Raw genomic sequence first — 21,162 nt, forward strand, 5'->3', positions numbered from 1 at the left:
TTGAGGAAGATGCCACTCATGTAAAGGGGGACCCAGGGTGCACAAATCCTTCAGCCTTTCCAGGGGCAGATCGACAACACACTTAGTTCATGTTGCCATGGTTTGGCACAATTAGAGTGGAAGCAGGTATTCTTCCCAGCTGGAGATCCTTTGCAGAGGCCTAGCCTGGGGACAGCAAGGGCCAGAAGTGGAGGGAGACTGAGAGGAGAAAAGAAGCAAAAAAGAATAAATAAGGTGAAAAACACACCCCAGTGGAATGCATTGTATGTGCCTTTACTCTGGCAAGACAGACGTTAGTGAAAGGGATGTCTTGCTTCCTTCCTCATCTTTACATTTACTACAAATTTACTGAGCACCTACTGTATGCCATGTGCTGTGGTGGACCCCAGAGACAGAGGGCTATGTTAGGAACTCACCACCACTTCAGGGAGACATATAAGGAGACAACCCCCAATAGGAAGGGCCAGATGGAGAAAACAGCAGAGGTGTGGGTAGGAGGTCAGAGGAGTGAGGGGCTTCTTCTTCAGAGTTGCAGGGAATGGTTGATGTAGGGTAAGAATTGGGTCACTGAGATGAGACTTGCCACCCCACTTTGAAACACACCCCTAAGCCCTGCGGTTATCACGTGTGAATAGATCTGCCAAATGTCCAGTGTTATGTGTGCCTGATCAATTGGGGATGACACTGGATTATGATCAGCTTGAGGGGAGTGTAAGAGGATTGGTTGTAGAGCTGATAAATGGGGGGGGGGGGGGGAAGGTGAGAGTTGAACTGTTTTCTTTTTTTTTTGCTTTTTTTTTTAACAGCAAATATCATGATCTAGGCTTAATGGAGATTTAAGTCAACAGTTTGTCTAACTCATTTTCCAAGTGTTCTCCAGGAAACCATAAGCAAAGTCTCAATGTTTTGAGAAGCCACCAATAAGAATAATAATAGTGGCTATGGTTAATTGCATATGCCATTTCCCTGTCTCTGCATGAGCCCTTGCAGTGCATTACCACCGCAGTACAGATGTAGGAAGTCTCCTGACATCTTCTGGCCCTAGTACTGGTGACAGGCACATAGTAGGCCCTCAATAAATACATGTTGAATAAATGAATAGATGAATTTGTAGGTGCTTCCACTAGAACACACTGCTGTGTCCATATTGGGAAACATATACTGCCATCAGGGCTTACTGCCATAATATGAACCAGGAAAATTCTGGCTTTGTTTCCCTAGATGAGCCTAAGGCTGGGGCTGGAGCTGTGTCTGTTAATCAGCTCAGGGTTCTTCAGGCTCTGTATTTGTAGCCTGTGCTACCAACATGAGGATAAATTCTGTTCTTCATCAACATTTGTTTCTTTGTTTGTTTGTCTGTTTGTTTTTTTGGCTGTACTGCAAGGCATGTTGTATATTATTTCCCCATCCAGGGATCAAACCCACATCCCCTACACTGAAATACTGGAATATTAGCACAGGATTACCATGAAGTCCCAAAGTCTGATCTTCAAGGTAACAATCTTCCCCCACCTTCCACTTTATGATTTACCCACCGTGGACCAAAAATATTTATAGCCATTGGTGAGAATAAATATAGAAAAAAATGGAAAATGATATATATTGAACCCTTCTTAAAAGATTGTAAGTTGGTACAATCTTTCTGGAGATGACTTGTTCTTAAAATGTGTATGGCCTTTCTTCCAGAAATTTTGCTTCTAAGGTTTATGCAAAAGCAATGAGCAGAAGCACCCAGAAACTTAAATAGCAAGGATACAGTCCTCAGAGCCGCTTACAAAATGGAAAGTCTGGGACATTCCAAAACTCAATAAACATAGATAGTCCACAGCATAGATAGGCCATCATACAATCATTCACTTTAAAATTGTGTTTTAGGAGAATATTTAGTGTTATGAGAAATCATTCCAATATGACATTGAGAGAAAAGAACAGAATACAAAACAACATGATCCCACATTTGCTAAGCACATGGAAGACAGTGCAGCATATTTGCTGGCATGTACATCCTGGAGCTTATCTGCCTGGGTTCAAATTCCACCTCTGTGTCCTACCAATTATGTGACCTATATAAGCTCATTTCTGGACATTGATTTCCTATTGTATAAATTTGGGATAAGAATAGTTCCTCCCTCTCTAATTTACAGGAAAATGCAAATCAAATGACAATAAGATACCATCTCACATCCATTAGATGGTCATTATCAAAAACAAATTATAACAAGTGTTAATGAGGATGTGGAACCCTGTACACTGTTGGTGTGGGTGTAAACTGGTGTTGCCACTGGCAAACATAATGGAGATTCCTCAAAAAACTAAAAAGAGAATTCCTCTTTGATCCAGCAATCTCAAATCTGGGTATTTATCCCAAAAAATGAAAATCATGATATCAAAGGGATATTGGTGCTGTTATGTACATTGCAGTATCATCACAATAGACAAGATGTAGAAACAACATATATCCATCAATACTTGAATGGATAAAGAAAATATGGTAGAGACATACAGTGGAATACCATCTGGGCTATTTTTTTTTTTTAATATTCCATTATTTGGCTGTGCCGTCTCTGAGTTGCAGCATGTGGAATCTTCAGTTGGGGCATGCAAGGTCTTTAGTTCAGGCATGTGAACTATTAGTTGTGGCATGTGGGTGCTAGTTCACGAACCAGGCATCGAATCTAGATTCCTGCATTGGCAGCATGGAATGTTCTTCACTGTGCCACCAGGGAAGTCCCAGTCATGGCTGTTTATATATTTAATTTGTTTCAGTGGATATCCTGTGATGCTAACCTTGAAACTTTGCACCTCAGATTGAGATCTGAACCCTGGCGGCCAGGACTCAAAACCCGCAAAATCTCGGACTGTGACTTGACTCATGTGGTCGGGTTGCTAACCCGGCCAAAACACTGATTAGGACTTGAAGCCATGCTGCTGAGACTTGAACCAGGCTAAAACCCAAAGTCTTCCAATTGAGATCACACTCCTGATTTCAGGACTTAAAGAAGCTTGGGTTCTTGATGTCTAATTACAAAAGGAATTCAGTGAGAAACCAGCTGATAGGTAAGAAATGATTTATTTAGAGAGAAACACACTCCAAAGACAAACTGTTTGCCATCTCAAAAGGTAAGAAGTAGCCAGGTGTGGGGTTATCAGTTTTTACTGGGGTGGGATATTTCTTAAGCTAATGAGTGGAAGGAGAATTTCAGCTATTTCAGCAAGGGGTGAGGATTCCAGGAATTGGACCACCACCCACTTTTTGACCCTTATGGTTTTAATGCTGGGGCCCAAGGACCAGTGGAAATTGAGTTGTCTGCCATCTTGGACACTTTCAGCTCTACTCAGTTTATGTCATGCCCTCAGCCTATTTCATTCTTTCGAAGGTTGTGTCCTGCCATCTTCCCTTCTTTTTCATTCCCCTCCTCAGAGATTTTAATCCCATTTTCTTAGGGGATGAAGAAGGACAATGATCCATCTTCTGTAACCACTTCAAGGCTGAGTCGGGATGTCCACCCTGCCTCTCAGGGATTAATAATCTTTGGATGCATGATCTAGGGCTCCCTGGGTAGGAAACCTCCTTGTTTTAAGTCAGCATGGGCTAGAAAACTTACATAGCCATCATCTTGGTGTGAAATTGTTTAAATTGCTTCCATCATTTTTCTATGACTTTCCCTGATGAGGAAACACTTTTCACAATAGCATCAGAGTAATATATATATATATATATGTATATATACACATACACACACACACACACATACATATATATATGTATATATATATGTATACATATATATATGTATACATATATATGACTCATATATATATGACAGAAGACTTAGAAGGCATTGTTAAACATTTCATTACAGTATAGTCAATATACTTGGTTACAATAAGCAGAATTATGTTTGATTACATTAAACTAAATACACAAAATGATTCTAGTTAAATATTTCTCTTTAAGATATCTCAGGGGTCCTCTAAAGTACCCCAGAATTACCTGGAAATCAGAAGAAACAATTAAAATTTCATATTTGGTAAGATGGTCATAAAGTTTTAAAACACTTCGTCAAATGAGATCATAGGTCACTGTGAGACACTACATATTTATTTACTAATGTAACAGAAGGTCTGAAAAACAAATACAGATCACTTAATGGCAAATAAATTCATACACTTGCTTCCTCTTTCCAAGAAAGAGAAGATGATTTGGACTATTAATAAATATGCTTGATGTCATGTGCTCTAATGTAAGCCACTGTCTTAGAAATGATCACTGGTATTTATGTTCACCAATCTACAGAATGATATCATAAAGGACAGTTCATCATTGCTTAAGGAAAATAGGATGTGCTTCTTTGAGAAGGGATGAGGAATGGAATTACATTTTAGGGGAAAAAAAGTAAGTCTGATTTACAGGAGGCTGTTTTTGAATGGGAAAATAAAGAATAGATATAGTAAGTGATAAGAATGTTTGTGAAAGGAGCAAGATAAAAATCCACAAGGCCAAATAAATGAAGATGGAATGGGCACATTGCCTGAAACAGAATTTAGAGTAATGATAGTAAAGATGATCCAAAATCTAGAAAACAAAATAGAGAAAATACAAGAAACATTTAATAACGATCTAGAAGAACTAAAGAGCAAACAGTAGTGAACAGCAGAGTAACGAAAAGTAAAAAATACTCTAGATGACATCAAAAGCAGAAAAACTGAGGCAGAAGAATGAGAAAGTTAGTTGGAAGAGAGAATGGTGGAAATAACTGTCAGCAAGCAGGATAAAAGACAAAGAATCAAAAGGTTGGAAGACAGTCTCAGAGACCTCGGTGACAACATTAAGCACACCCACATTCAAATCATAGGCATCTCAGAAGAATGGAAAGGAAAGCATCTGATAAATATTTGTGGAGGTTATAGTGGAAAACTTCCCCAACATGGGAAGGCAAATACTTAATCAAGTGAAAGAAGCACAGACAGTCCCATAAAGAATAAACCCAAGGAGAAACACAGGGAGGCACATATTAAATTAATGCAAATTAAATACAAAGAAGAAATATTAAAAGCAGCAAGAGAAGAGGAGAAAATAGCATATAAGTGAAAACCCTTAAGGATAACAGCTGATTTTTCTGCAGAATCTATGCAGGCCAGAAGGGAGTGGCAGGGTATATTTAAAGTCTTCAAAGAGAAAACCTTACAGCTAAGAATACCCTACATAGCAAAAATCTCATTCAGATTCAATGGAGAAGTCAAAAGTTTTACAGATAAGCAAGATTTAAGAGAATTCAGCACCATCAAAACCAGCCTTACAACAATTGCTAAAGGAAAGTGTTTAGGCAGGAAACACAAGGGAAGGAAAAGACCTACAAAAAGAAACCCAAAACAAATAGCAAAATCATAATAGGAATGTACATGTCAATAATTACCTTAAATGTAAAAGGATTCAGTGTTCCAACCAAAAGACACAGACTGCCTGAATGGATACAAAAACAACCACTTATATATGCTGTCTACAAGAAATCGACATCAGACCTAGAGACACATTCAGACTGAATGTAAGGGGATAGAAAAAGATATTCCATGCAAATGGACGTGAAAAGAAAGCCAGAGTAGCAATACACATATCAAAAAGATTAGACTTTAAAGTAAAGACTATTACAAGAGAAAAGGAAAGACATTCCATAATGATCAAGGGATGAATCCAGGAATAATATATAACAATTGTAAATCTCTATGCAGCCAACATTGGAGCCCCTCAATACATAAGGTAAATGCTCACAGCCATAAAAGGGGACATCAACAGTAATACAGTAATAGTAGGAGATTTTAACACCTCACTTACACCAGTGGTCAGATCATCCAAACAGAAATAAATAAGGAAACACAAGTTTTAAATGACCATTTTTATTTAATTGATATTTTTAGGATGTTCCATCTAAAAACTACAGAATACTTTTTCTTCTCAAGTGCACAAGAAACGGTATCCAGGATACATCATATCTTGGGTCAAAAATCAAGCCTCGGTAAATTCAACAAAATTGAAATCATATCAAGCATCTTCTCTGACCACAGCACCATGAGACTAGATATCAATTACAGGAAAAATAAAGGTAAACATACAAACACATGGAGGCTCATGTATATACTATTAAACAACAAAGAAATCACTGAAGAAATCAAAGAGGAAATCAAAAATATACCTAGAAACAAATGACAAATGAAAACATGATGACCCAAAACCTATGGGGTGCAACCAAACAAGTTCTAAGAGGGAAGTTTATAGCAATAAAATCCTACATCAAGAAACAAGAAAAAGGTCAAATAAAAAACCTAACCTTACACCTAAAACAATTAGAGAAAAAAAGAAAAAAAAAAAAAAACACTAAGTGAGCAGAAGGAAAGAAATCTTAAAGTTCAGATCAGAAAAAAAAAATGAGGGAAGAAAGAAAGAAATGAAGGAAACAATAGCAAACATCAATAAAACTAAAAGCTGGTTCTTTGAGAAGATAAATAAAATTTATAAACCACAAGCCAGACTCATCAGGAAAAGAAGGGAGCAGATGAAAATCAAAAGAATTAGAAATGGGAAAGAAGTAACAACAGACATGGCAGAAATAGAAAAGATCATGAGAGACTACTACAAGCAACTATGTGCCAATAAATTGGATAACCTGAAAGAAGTGGATACATTCTTAGAAAAGTACAATCTTCCAAGACTGAACCAGGAAGAAATAGAAAATATGAACAGACCAATCACAAGCACTGAAATTGAGGTTGTGATTAATAATCTTCCAACAAATCAAAGCCCAGGGCCAGATGGCTTCACAGGAAATTCTATCAAACATTTAGTGAAGAGTTAAGACCTATCCTTCTCAAACTCTTCCAAAATATAGCCAAAGGAGGAACACACCTAAACTCATTCTGTGAGGGTACCATTACCCTGATCCCAAAACCAGACAAAGCTGTTACAAAAAAAGAAAATTATAGGCCAATAGCACTGATGAATACAAATGCAAAATCCTCAAGAAATGCAAGCAAACAGAATCCAACAGCACATTAAAAAGATCATAAACCATGATCAAATGTGTTTTATCCTTGAAATGGAAGGCTTTTTCAATATACACAAATTGATCAATATGATACATCATATTAACAAATTGAAGGATAAAAACCATATGACCATCTCCATAGATGCACAAAAAGCTTTTGAATAAATCAACATATATTTATGATAAGAAATTCTCCAGAAAATGGGCATAGAAGAAAATTACATCAACATAATAAAAGTCATATATGACAAATGAACAGCCAACATCACTCTAAAGGGTGAAAAAATGAAAGAATTCCCTCTAAGAACAGGAACAAGACAAGAGTGCCCACTCTCATCACTATTATTAAATATAGATTTGTAAGTGTCTGCCAGAGCAATCAGAGAAGAAAAGGAAATCAAATTGGAAAAGAAGGAGTAAAATTGTCACTCTTTGCAGATGACATAATATTACACATAGCAAACCCTAAACATGCTACCAGAAAACTGCTAGCACTAATCAATAAAGTAGCAGAATACAAAAATAATGGACAGAAATTTCCAGCATTCTTATACACTAACAATGAAAGAGCAGAAAGAGAAATTAAGGAAACACTCCCATTTACCATTGCAACGAAAATAATGAAATGCCTAAGAATAAACCATCCTAAGGAGGCAAAAGACCTGTATGCAGAAAACTATATGACACTAATGAAAGGAATCAAATATGATACAATCAGATGGAGGGATATACCATGTTCTTGGATTGGAAGAATCAACATTATGGAAATGACTATACTACACAAAGCAATTTACACATTCAATGCAACTCCTATCAAATTAGCAATGGCATTTTTCACAGCACTAGAACAAGAAATTCTATGATTTGTATGGATACCAAAAGACCCCAGATAGCCAAAGTAATCTTTTTTTTTTCTTTTAAGCTCTTTACTGCAATATAATTGCTTTATAATATTGTGCCAGTTTTTTTTTCTGTACACCAACTTGAATCAGCTGTATTTATACATATATGCCCACATGTTGTCTCTCCCGTGACTCCCTCCCAACCTCCTTATTCCAGCCCCCTAAGTCATCACCCATCATCGAGTTGATCTCCCTATGTTATGTGGCAACTTCTCACTAGCTATCTCTTTTACATTTGGTAGTTTATATATGTCAATGCTTCTTTCTCACTTCATCCTAGCTTCCCCTTCGCCCCTCCAACCCTGTCGTGTCCTCAGGTACATTCTCTACATCTCCATATTTATTTTTGCCCTGTAAATGGGTCCATGAGAACCATTTTTTTGTTTTTGTTTTTGTTTTGTTTTGTTTTGTTTTAGTTTCCTCATATATGAATTAGCATATGGTATTTTTTTTTTCTTTCTGGCTTACTTTGCTCTGTATGACAGTCTCTAGGCCCATCCACCTCACTACAAATAACTCGATTTCATTCCTATTTATGGCTGAGAAATATTCCATTGTGTACATGCACCACATCTTCTTTATCCATTCATCTGCTGATGGGCATTTAGGTTGTTTCCATGTCCTGGCTATTTTAAATAGTGAGCCAAAACAATCTTGAGAATGAAAGAGCGAGCTGGTGGAATCAAGCTCCCTGACTTCAAAGTATACTAGAATGTTACTGTTATCAAGACAGTATGGTACTGGCACAAAAACAGAATTATAGATAAATGGAACAGAATAGAGAGCCCAGAGACAAACCCATGCACATATGGGCACCTTATCTTTGACTAAGGAGTCAAAAATATATAATAGTAAAAAGACAGCCTGTCAATATGTGGTGCTGGGGAAATTGGACAGCTACATGTAAAAGAATGAAATTAGAACACTTGCTAACACCATACACAAAAGTAAACTCAAAATGGGTTAAAGAGCTGAATGTAAGGTCAGACAGTATAAAACTCTTAGAGGAAAACATATTCCGAACACTCTATGACATACATCAAAGCAAGTTCATTTTTGATGCAGCTCCTAGGATAATGGAAATAAAATTAAACATAAACATATGGGACCTAATGAAACTGAAAAGCTTTTGCACAGTGAAAGAAACCATAAACAAGACAAGAAGACAACCCTCAGAATGGGAGAAAATATTTCCCAATGAAGCAACTGACAAAGGATTAATCTCCAAATTATATGATCAATTCATGCAGCTTAATACCAAAAAATCAAATAAGTCAATCCAAAAATGGGCAGAAGACATAATTAGACATTTCTCCATAGAAAATATGCAGATGGCTAACAAACACATGCAAAGATGCTCAACATCACTAATCATTAGAGAAATGCAAGTCAAAACCAAAATAAGGTATCTCATCACACTGGTCAGAATGGCCATTATCAAAAAATCTAGAAACAATAAATGCTGGAGAGGGTGTGGAGAAAAGGGAACCTCCCTTGCACTGTTGGTGGAAATGTAAATTGGTACAGCCACTACAGAAAACAGTATGGAGGTTCCTTAAAAAAACTAAAAATAAAACTACCATATGACCCAGAAATCCCACTGCTAGACATACACCCTGAGAAAACCATAATCCAAACAGAAACATGTAGCACAATGTTCACTGCAGCACTATTTACAATAGCCCAGACATGGAAGCAACCTAAATACCCATCAATGGATGAGTGGATAAAGAAGATGTGACACATATATGCAATGGAATGTTACTCAGCCATAAGAAGGAATGAAATTGAGTTGTCTGTAGTTAGGGGGATGCAGCTAGAGTCTGTCATAGAGAGTGAAGTAAGTAAGGAAGAGGAAAAAAAATACCATATGCTAACTCATGTATAAGGAATCTAAAAAAAATGATACTGATGAACCAAGTGACAAGGCAAGAGTAAAGATGCAAATGAGAACAGACTTGAGGACATAGTGTAGAAGGTGAAAGGGAAGCTGGGATGAAGTGAGAGAGTAGCATTGACGTATATACACTACCAAATGTAAAATAGAAGCTAGTGAGAAGCTGTTGCATAACACGGAGATCAACTCAAAGATGGGTGAAGACTTAGAGGGCTGTGATAAGGAGACTGGAAGGGAGTCTCAGGAAGAAGGGGATATGGATGTTTATGTATAAATACAGCTGATTCACTTTTTTTTTTTCACTTCACAAACTAGTTTATTAAGTTGAAGGTTGTGCCTAAACTTGCAATAATGACAATTCAAATGACGTAAACAGAATAGACCATTTATTAAAACATCATGTGATAAAGTTTTTGACTCAATGCTACAATGGTAAACATTTTCCCCTCATTAATATTCCACCTAAAAAACAGTTAAATTACAACACAATATTACCAGAACTTGAAAATATTTCTGTCCTCTACCACTTAATGATTGAACAGTGAGGTGAGTGCAGCGCTAGGTTTTCTTGATGAGCCAGAGATAAAGGATGATAACCTAAAAGACAACTGACATCCCTTACACCCAAAGGTTAAATTTTATTTACCCTGTTCACTGGCCCAAACTTAAAATTCTCATTATATCAAAGATTTCATGAATCATCCCCCTCCCTGCCAAAAATAAATATTAGGAACAGATTAAGGATGAGTTGGGTTTTAAACTGCACTTTATTTGTTACTATAACATTGTCTTTTTTTTAACTGATCAACCATAAGCATGCAAAAAGTTCTCTTCTGAACGGAACTGCTTCCATAGCTCCTTGGATATCAGTGAGTAAATTATAAAGGTCGTTCAATTTACAGTTCTCTCCTTTATAGCACTTCTAAGCAGTGTGTGAGACACATACCACAGAGGTAGGAAAGACCATCTTTAATAAATTATCTTCTTAGTTGTTGAGGATTTCTGAAAATAAAACTGAAAAACGTTAAACCATGCCTTTGATGAATCTCAGAAGACCACAGATCCATTGTCTCCTACTGGAAGAATTAGGCCCCTGGAGAGTTCTAGCCTTCATAGGGCACTTGATAACAAGAGCCAGCAGGACTCTGAACACCTGCACGAAGGACACCTTCCATGGTTCTCATTTGCCAATTCTCTGGACCACCCAGTCCTGCTGGCAGAGAGGGCAGCAATTGTTCTGTTTCACCGACAGGGACATGCAGCAGGACGGAACGATGGCATTCTCCCCAGACCACAACACAATCCTCTTGTTTGTTTTCAGCTTGACATCTGACAGGCATCCATCACCTGGACCCGACAGATGGCGCACGTATCGCACTCCAGGTCCCAGCTCCACATGGACACCGCGTTCCACTTCTTGAGAGAGAACATTTTGTCGCCTCCCGACTTGGATCCTGCGCTCCCGGAGTGAGAGGACAGGGCGCAGGGGTCCTCACAGTCTTCCACGTCGGCCATGGTGGCGGTGCGAAGCCAGCGGCGGAGACGCTGGATTGCGGGAGGTGGGCGGCTATGGCGGCTCGGTGTGGCCGCCTGACAGGCCACAGCGCCGCCCACAGGCCACACGGGCCACGGCCGGGACGAGGACTGAGGCTCCCCGTGATCGGCTGGCCTGATTCACTGTAATGTATAGCAAAAACTGGCACAGCAATATAAAGGTATTATATTCCAGTAAAGAGCCTAAAAAAAAAAAAAAAGTTTGTGGAAAGTGGGCCCTGAGAAAAGAGATTTGTGCATGGTGAGGATTGACTACATGTAGAATAAATTTAAAGAAATGAATTTTCAAACTACCTGGTGCAAAACTTGAATTTGGATTTTCTCTCTGTTAACAGGACAAGTTTTCTTAGAATGTTGAACTGCCTTTTGATAATAGATTTTAAGTTTCCTTACACTTTAAGTGATCTGTTCTGTATTTGGCTTTGAAATCTTTTATTGTTACTTTGGCTAAGTGAATAACTATTGTTTCACAGTGACCTGAGATCTTTTCTGACTGAGGGATCTAAACCATTTTTGATACGTTTGATAAAGCTTCCGGTATCAAATTCTAATGAAGTCCTTTGATGTCTAGCTACCTTTGGGATGCTTCAAAGGGCCCCTGAAACATCTGAAAGAGGGATATAACTAGGTTCATTTGGTATGTTAAAGGTGCATAGGAAGTGTTGTCAAATGAGTAATGAATCTTCTTAGGCTTTAGTGTGTTTTAGAAATTATATGAGTTCCTAAAATCGTGATATGTCCTATGTTATCAGTCACAATTCTAGTTTTTATGTTAAAGTGTTGTATGTCACATCAGTAACCAGATTCCTTGCTGATTACATTGCAATTAGATTTTAGTCATGCCTTCTTAAGCCCTATGTCATTATAGACAGTTACAGTTTTATTCTGATGCCTTTGCAAAAATGCTTCCTGTTCAAGAAGATGTATAAAAAGGAATTTTGGATAAACACAAGATTCTGACTTTCAGACCATAATGCTGAACTGGGTAAGAAATTGAAGAATTCTAATGAGAAACCTGATGTCTTCATACAGCTGTTAACAAAAAAGGATTAATTACATAAGGACGAGCAAACTGGTGAGCATGGTCATAAATTTTATGGTTTCTATCTGAAAAATTACTTGTTTAAATCTGTGTTTTGTGGGTATAAGGAAAACCTTCCCCTCAAACTAGTTACGACTCACATCAATCCAGCAAATTATACCTTTGTAAGCAGGATTGAAACATTTATCTTTTCTATCTGTTCCCTGTAGACATTGGAAACTTAGGTTCCCAGCAGCTTTATCAGATAAATTAGAAAGACTACCTCACTAACAGATATAGAAAACTCAAGGTACTTTGGGGACTTTACAAATGGAGGGATTCACCTAGATCTGTTAAGCAAAATCTATGATAAGTAGTTGGCTTGACTTTCCTAGCCCTGAGAGGTCTTAAAAATTCAGTCTGAGACTACTTATAAAAGTTTCAGCAAAGCAAAAGGCCTATATGATCAATTATAATTACATAAATTATCATCAGGCCAAGGTATTCTTTTTTGAGAACAGACATATTTTGCAAACAAATTAGTCTTAATCTGGTTATATTTGGTAAAAATGAGGGTAATTTCAGAGAAAGAAAAGATTATGTTTCAATAAATATTGAGTCCGAATTTTGGTGATGGAGATCTCTATTTACTAAGATTGTTTTCCTGGATAGTTTTCTGCTCTTATGCTATACTAATGTAAAGTCTGATTGACATTTTAAAAGGACACTCTACCATTGTTTCTGAAGCTTATCTCAGTAATCTATCTTTGCATGAAAATCACATGCCCCAGGACATGGCAACCAGGAAATTTTGCATAATGGAAAGGACAAAATTTAATCATCTTCAAGCCAAATGGAAGAGCACTTATCGGAGGAGAATCTACACCCACACTAGGATGAGAAGAAGCCGACATCAGAAATAGACAGGTAGCCCAAGTTCTTGGACCTGACTTGTATGAGCATTTATAATGTTTTCTTGACTTCTTAGAGCTTTGTATATATTTTCCTGTCATGGATACAATCCTATCCTAATTTAAACATCAATCCAATTCTTGAGTTTGTGGTACTTTTGGGTTACCTTGGAGGATTTCTCCCCTCCAAGTCTCTAATTGGATGGCCTTTAAGAATATACTCTAGGGAAAGAAGAAAAAATATAGTCCTGTTCATGGGATCCCCTCACCTGGCCAATTAATAATAACTGCTCTGACCCTGGCCATAAAACAAAGAATTTTCCTCAAAAGTTACTCAACCTCAATCAGAGCAACAAGCAATATTTCAGCCAAGGAATAAAATGTCCCACAATTATGGGATGGTTTTAGGTGGTTAATAACAGGCTGTGGTCATTTTAACACTCCACATTATCTTGGGAACAATTAAATTATAGTGAGGATAACCAGTCCCCTAACCCTAGGAAACTGGGCTGGGGGCCTTATGGACAATGTCAAAATATAATTTCTCTGAAAGATAAAGATTGGTATTGGTACAAAATAGACTCAGTCAGGCGAGCTGAGGGTATACTGGGCTACATCTAATGGAAGTTCTTTACTTAAATATTTCCTTACAACTCTATTAATGTTATTAGCTATATTATTTGTACTTTGCCTGTTTTCCAAGATTATTGTTTCTTGTATTACCATATTTGTGACTGAGCCACCAACAAGAATAATGATGACTAGGCAACTGGAAACAGTTGATCAAATATATAGTTCTGTATGTGATCAATGATTGTAATAGTGTAACTCTAGGTATGGGAAGACAAAACAAGAAGGAATTTTTCCTGTACCATAACAGACTAGAAATACAGGTGGCCCAGAGACCTTTGACTTTTGTTAGGAAGATCTAGCCAGTAATAGCACAGTGAGTGGCCTATCAGTGAATTCTCCACCAGACCTCAGAATGAGCCTTGCTAGCACTGACGGGCAAAATGGTCATGAAATGCCTCCTAAAGCATGGTCGAATTTATGACCATGAGGGGGCCCTTGCAACTACAACGGGAACTTTCCATCTACCTCTTAGAAGATTATATCCTGTGTTGTTGTTGCAGCTGCTGACTGTCAATGCCCCCCTGAAGGGGTTCAGGGTGGAGAGCAGAAATGAGGCACTCTGTGTTCTGTGAAAAACTGCCAGAACAGGTCTTTAGATAGATAGATATTTTGAGGAGCCAACTTGATGGGCCCAGTTCTTGTGTCTCCTCATATGTATAAAAATAGTAAAATCCTTCATGGTGATGACTGCTCCTTGTGACTAGCAGTAATCTTCTGTAAATAATATGTGCTTGATTGCATGTTTTTCCTTTTCACCAAAACCACAAAGATACTGGGCTTCCCTCTTGCCTCTTTGGAACAGTTTCTCAGAGCTATCTGGGATGCTGTCTCCTGGGCTGCAGTCCTCATTTTGCCCCAAATAAAACGAAAATCACAACTCTCAAGTTGTGCATTTTTTTGTCAGTAGGTTCAACATCAAACCCCTCATTTAAAAGAGCTTGGATTCAAATTGGGGTTCCTGCAGATGGAACAAATCAAGGTCAGCTATCTAGATAGCTAAACCCTTTTTACTAGTGTTTTCAGAAAAAGACACTTAGAATTTCTATTTATCCTTTGCAAGTCAAGTTCTAAATTACTTTACCTTCTTTGTTAAAATTTGCATTTTAAAACATGGCAGACAGAAGCCTTCCTGAGAAGGCCAAATAGAGCATTTGCATCTCAAAACTACAGGCAAGGTCCTCCTAGTTTGTTTTCCTCTCTGGAATACATGCAAGACTCTTAAGAGAGTTAGGGAAGGTTTTGGGGGTGGCAAAAGGATTGGCAGGCTTTGGATTACTTTTGGAGCCACACCTCAGGTCCTATGAAGACTACATTTGGAAAACAAAGACAGCTTTGTGTTCTTTTTCAAAGTATTGTATGGTTACCTCAATGATAATAAAGGCCTGACTTACCAATTCATGTATGTTGGTAAGCTTTACTTTTCCTCATGTAGCCTGGGATTGAACACCTCATGCAAAATTCACATCAGGCACTGAATATCAGCTATGGTCAGTTTAGTCAGACCAGTGGCCTCCTATTTTGGGAATCTATTTACAAACATTTTTAAGGAGGTTCGCTAGGTTTAGGAAATCTGTACCTTATATTTAGACACTATACAACCCTTTTTACTTAAAAGTGACTGGTTGGATATCTTTGGCCAAGCCCAGAACCTTGATATTCCACATTTCAGAGTCTTCATTAATGCTTCTATTTTAGCTTCAGATTATATCTGTTCATTTTTGCTTTTTGTTAGGACCATTTGTTGATGAGGGTGGTTCCCTTGTCCCTCAAAAAACAGAATGGTCCCTACCTTAGTTAATAAATCTCTTCCCATTAAAGAGAAAACACAGTCAGACACACAGAAAATAATGTAAAAACAACTCGCCACTGATCCTGTGCAACAGGGTTTCCATGAAAGGGGTTCCCTGTCTCTTCCCTGACAACCCCATTATGTCTTTCTTGTGTGTGCTAAGCTTTCAATCCTTTGGGTTTAGACTGAGAAGTTTGCACCATTTTCCAGGAGGAATTCCATCAAATGGACCACCACATCATTGACTACCTGATGTTCCACATTACTTATCAAGATGGTATCTCTAGGCAGAGCCACGATTGTCCTTGGGCCCCAACAATCTTCTGATTGTAAAACCATCAATGACTGAGGGGCACACATCACTCTCTGGCTTCTGGAGCATTGCCTCTTCCTATGCTCTGGCTGTTTGCAAAGGGCACATCAGCCACAATCCTCCCTCATTTCTGCTTTTGTACACACAGGTTACACTGGCCTTGTATAGGTACCCATGAACCTTGTGGTCTCCCAGGGCCAGATTGTCCAGGAAAAGCAAGATTCCCATTTGGTAGTCTCTGAGCAGACAAAGCCACTGCCATCAAAAGGGCCTTTTGCATATTTCTCTGGATGTGTTCAGCCTTTTCTACCATATCCCTGTTACAGAAAACAGTAAGTCAATTACAAATAAGCCAATTACAACAAATTATTCATCAGAGTTTGAGAACAAGCCACTGTTTTCTGCCTTTTGTGCCTGATGTCTGGGGCAGACTGGGTTAGGAATTTAATAGGAAAGGGGGCCCCAAAGGTTTTGACAATGAGCAGGAGTTGGTCTAGCTCTAATTTGGGAATAAATGGTCAGAACTTTAAGTGTCAGAGTGAGGGGAGTCAAAGAAATAAAAGTACACCTTTGTGGTCACACAGGTCTTCCAGGGTTAACAGAACAAAAGAAAGAAAGAAAGAAAGAGAGAGAGAGAGAGAGAGAGAAAGAAAGAAAGAAAGAAAGAAAGAAAGAAAGAAAGAAAGAAAGAAAGAAAGAAAGAAAGAAAGGAAGGAAGGAAGGAAGGAAGGAAGGAAGGAAGGAAGGAAGGAAGGAAGGAAGGAAGGAAGAAAGGGAGGAAGGAAGGGGAAGGAAAGATGGAAGGAAGGCAAGAAGGAAGGAAGGAAGGAAGGAATAGAGCAGGAATGAATAAGAATGTAAGAATGTAAGAGAAAAAATGCAGAGTCAAGGATAAGAGTATATAAATTAACAATTTTGTCCTGGACTTACTGTTGAATGTGTATAAGCATGGATCACTGAGCCACCAGTCAAAATGAGCAGACATCAGCAGAGTGTCCTCCCCAGTAAACCTGGATCATGTTGCTCTATGGGCCTCTTTAGGACCAAGACCTAACTCTCCACATTTTCTTACCTTATCACTGTCCCTTCATGGTCACCAGCTGAAACTGAGCACCTCAGATTGGAACTTGAACCGACATGCCAGGACACAAACCTGGCAATACCGTGATCGGAACTTGAACCCATGCAGCTGGGATTCAAACCAAGCCAAAACCCAAAGTTTTCCACCTGAGATCACACACCTTGGTTTCAGAACATAAGGAAGCTCAGATTCTTGATGGCTCATCCTAGAAAAAATTCACTGAGAGACAAACTGATAAGTAAAAGGTGGATTTATTTAGAGAGAAACACAGTCCACAGACAGACTGTGGGCCATCTCAGAAAGTTGAAAGGCACCAGGGTATGGGGTTTTCAGTCTTAAGAGGGTGGGTACTTCCATAGGCTAAAGAGTGGGAAGAGTACTCCAGCTACATAAGATAGTGGTGGGGATTTTCAAGAATTGGGCCACCACCCATGTTTTGATCCTTATGTTTGTATTACTGAGGCTCAAGGTCTAGTGGAAGTCAACTTGCCTGCCATCTTGGACACATTTGGCTCTACCCAGTTTATGTCATGTCCTCGGGTTATGTCACCCTTTCAAAGCATGTGCCCTCTCCCCTACCCTCCTGTTTCAATATTGTCCCACTTTTGGCCTCTTTATATGTATTGCTAAACTTTTGTCTGTTCCCTGGTGATCTTTGAAGTCCCTCAACTTTCTGGTCCTTCAAGATTCCCTGGCTTATCTTGGGCATTTCCTGGCCCAGCCCTGAAATCAGCCATCTCTTCAAGAATCTCTGGATCCTCTGGTGGGAAATGGTATTTAAAGGCCACAAGGTAGACCTCAGGATAATCACTGTTATCAAGTTGCCATTGTTTCTAGGCTTTCCAGAGGTCAGAGCCAAGAAGTACAGATTTTCTAGAGAAAAAAAGGAAAATAATTTATTGGTACAAACATACTTCCAATTCAAGGTTTAAGAACACAGGGTTTTACTTAAGCTTCTTCCTTGTGTTCTTAAATCTCTTTCCACACGTCTCCTGGAAATCTTGCTTCATATCAACAAGAGTGTAAATAACTTACTTGCTTTAACTTGCAAGCACATACATATAATACTTTCCACATAACAGTAGCAATATCACTAACAATAAGGGTAGATTGTTTTAGAAATGGTTTTAGATTCCTTTGGCTTTTTGGTTTTGATTTTATTTTGGAGGCAGGGTGTTTTTGTTTGTTTGCCAGTCTTTGTCCTTAGGAGATATCCCACTCGGAATGTAGTGTCAAAATTCTTCATTTTAAAGCCACTTAAGTTATGTTTCGCTCTTGCTGCTATGTCACCAACCTGATAGAATTAGATTCATTTCACTTAGATGTGAATTTAGACAGATGTGTTTATTTACCTATCTTTTGATTCTGAAAAACATGTATATGGTTGCAAAGTCAAAGTATAAAACAAGAAAAATCTCACCTCTATCCCTGCTCCTCCCCTATAAATCACATTTTTTATTAGCTTTTGTTTTATTCTTCCACTCTTTCATATTGAAAATAGACATATATGTGCATGGAAAACCAACAAACTCTAAGCACTCTTCTGGTCCCACTTTCTTAAAAACTAAACTCTGTACCCTAAAGATCTCACCCATTCCATGCCTCCCTGTATCCCCATTATACCCAGTTATTCAGATGCCCAATGCCTTATTCAAAACTCCCCAATGGATGATCACTGTTTCTAATCTTGGCCTTTGTCAAACAATGTTGCAGTGAATACTTTGTGTGTATGTCTTTGTATTCTTGACTGTATTTTTCGAATCTATTCCTATATGTAGAATTGTAGAGGTACACGGTAGTAGTGTGTGTCATTTGCTAGATACTGAAAATTTCTTTTTTGATGATTGAACAAGAAAAACTAAATTTTAACAAGGTGCAAAAATGAGTAGGAAGATGATCACCTCATCTATCACACATCTGGTGACCTGGCCAGGCTCCCATTGTTCTAGCATAGGATAGGACTGAATAGATCTCACAGAGGACCACCCAGGCCCTGGAATCCTGGAAGGAGCCATAAAACTCCATTGTCTTTACTTTGGCTGGAATAACAGATTAAAAGCTAGCCTATTCATCTCAGGCTGAGCAGGAGATGAGAGTGGTCTTTTTTGCCTTCTTTGAGAGAGAAGACTTTTAAAATTATTTCTTTCTATGTATGTTTTGGTAGACAAAAATTTTCAAGGCATTCATACCAGATGCTCACCAAGTGAGCATCATTAAAGCTGTTTTTGTACATGACCTTAGTGATCTCTCTTTACAAATGGAAGTAAAATTTACATGGTTTAGGCGCATTCAGTCTCTTACTCATTTGACCAACATGAGTACAACTCCCTCTCTGTCCCCTCCCTACTCCAAACTGTAGGTAAGAAATAGAAACCCGCACAGCCTACAGGCTGAGTCCAGCACAAAGCTGTTTCAACTTTGGCTCACATGATGTTTTGTGAAGAAGAAAAAAAAATATTTGCTGACATTTAAAATCAGGGGATTTTACATCAATATCCAGACGTCTGACTTCTCTTGAAAAGTTTGCCAACCAGGCTGCTTTCCAGCATGGCAGATGCTCATTGGTGCTGAGGAGAGGCTGCCTCCACTGGTAGAGTATCTGCTGCCTCTCCTGGGTCCATAATGCCCACAAATCCATTCCATTCATTTCTCTTGCTGCCTGGGCTATGAGTTTGTGAGGACTGCCCTACACTGCTAGCTCCCTGCAGATAAGGGCCACCTGTGACTTACTGGACTTTGACTTTTCAGCATCTAACCCAGACCCCAGCACACAGGGTGCTCCGTATATGTTTGGTGGATGATATAGAGTATCTTGTGGATGCGTGCATCATATTTCTGCAACAGTGAACCTCTGTAATTGTAATACCACTCACTCTAGCATAGATTTGGATGCAGATTGGCATCATAATTGCCCCAGATCTGTTCCATCTGTCCCATTACCTAAAGCCACTCACTCCTATGTCAGTGAGCTGCCCCTCATGCTTTCACTTTGCCATTTGACCTCTTTTCGGCCTAGCAATTTACCCTCCGTTGAGCACAGCAATGCGCATCTCATGACACTGCTAGGAAGACCACATGAGATCACAAATGTCAAGCATGGCCCCTAGCATTTACTGTCATGATGTTAGTAGCTATATTTTGTCTCAGAGTTGGAAAATCCCCTCACTCGTACTTAGTTTGGGTGGTTCTGTGTCTTCATCTCTGAATCTCTCTCTTTTATCTCTCCATCGCTTTGGCTGTCTCTGTGCATGCAGAATGCTCTGTGTTTTTTTCTTCCTATTTTGCATCCTTCTTGCTTGTATAGCTTCTGAATTTCCGGATTTATACCCCATCTCCTGGTTTTCGCTCTCACCCCTCTCTTCTGCTTGAGCCCTGGAGGAAGGTCAGGAAGGCTACTTCTAGGCTGTTTTACCTCTAACAAGCAGTGTGACCACAGTAAAGTCACAAACACCCTGCATTTCAAATTCCTCTCCTGTAAAATCATTTAATCCTCCTCCTCCTACATGCTTCCCAGAGCGACCGTGAAAAAGATACAGTGGGATGGCAATAGCAATAGTACTGACTGTCGTTACTGAGATTTCCTAAATATCAGGTACATTATATCCATCATCTCACTTAACATTGATGCCATGGAATTTGTCTAGGGAGTGGATTCATGAACTTCAAAGGAAAATAATTGCTTCTCAGGATCAATAACAAGCCACCACTCAGGTTTAAGTTATAAAATAACAGTTTGTTAAGAAGAAAGTACAACAGCTTCTGGCACAGACACCAGAATGGGGTGGAGAGACCCGAGAAGGGGTCTTACATGAGTGGGTTTTATACCTCTAGAGCAGACTTAATTACAGTCCCCACCTTAGGATTGATTACGAGGGTTGATTGTTAGGATTGATTGTTTCTTTAGAAACATCTGGGATATTCAAAGAATTTCATTACTCAGTGATCTTGTGAAGTCCCAGGTAATCCCCACCATAGAGTCATAAGAATCAGTCTTGAATGAGTGAGGTTAAGTCATGTTTTT

General features: G+C 38.7%; 1 protein-coding gene across 1 annotated transcript; it reads right to left on the bottom strand.

Annotated features, from left to right (window-relative positions):
- Window positions 1-11,019: 11,019 nt before the first annotated feature.
- LOC130849144 (RING-box protein 2-like) lies at window positions 11,020-11,354 on the bottom strand. The gene is made up of 2 exons (XM_057727791.1): window positions 11,187-11,354; window positions 11,020-11,145 (listed from the first exon to the last, which is right to left on the bottom strand). The coding sequence occupies exons 1-2, from the start codon at window positions 11,352-11,354 to the stop codon at window positions 11,020-11,022; spliced, it is 294 nt and encodes a 97-aa protein (XP_057583774.1).
- Between the last annotated feature and the right edge of the window lie 9,808 nt (window positions 11,355-21,162).

Source organism: Hippopotamus amphibius, chromosome 3, assembly GCF_030028045.1.
Source record: "Hippopotamus amphibius kiboko isolate mHipAmp2 chromosome 3, mHipAmp2.hap2, whole genome shotgun sequence".
Lineage (NCBI taxonomy): Eukaryota > Metazoa > Chordata > Mammalia > Artiodactyla > Hippopotamidae > Hippopotamus > Hippopotamus amphibius.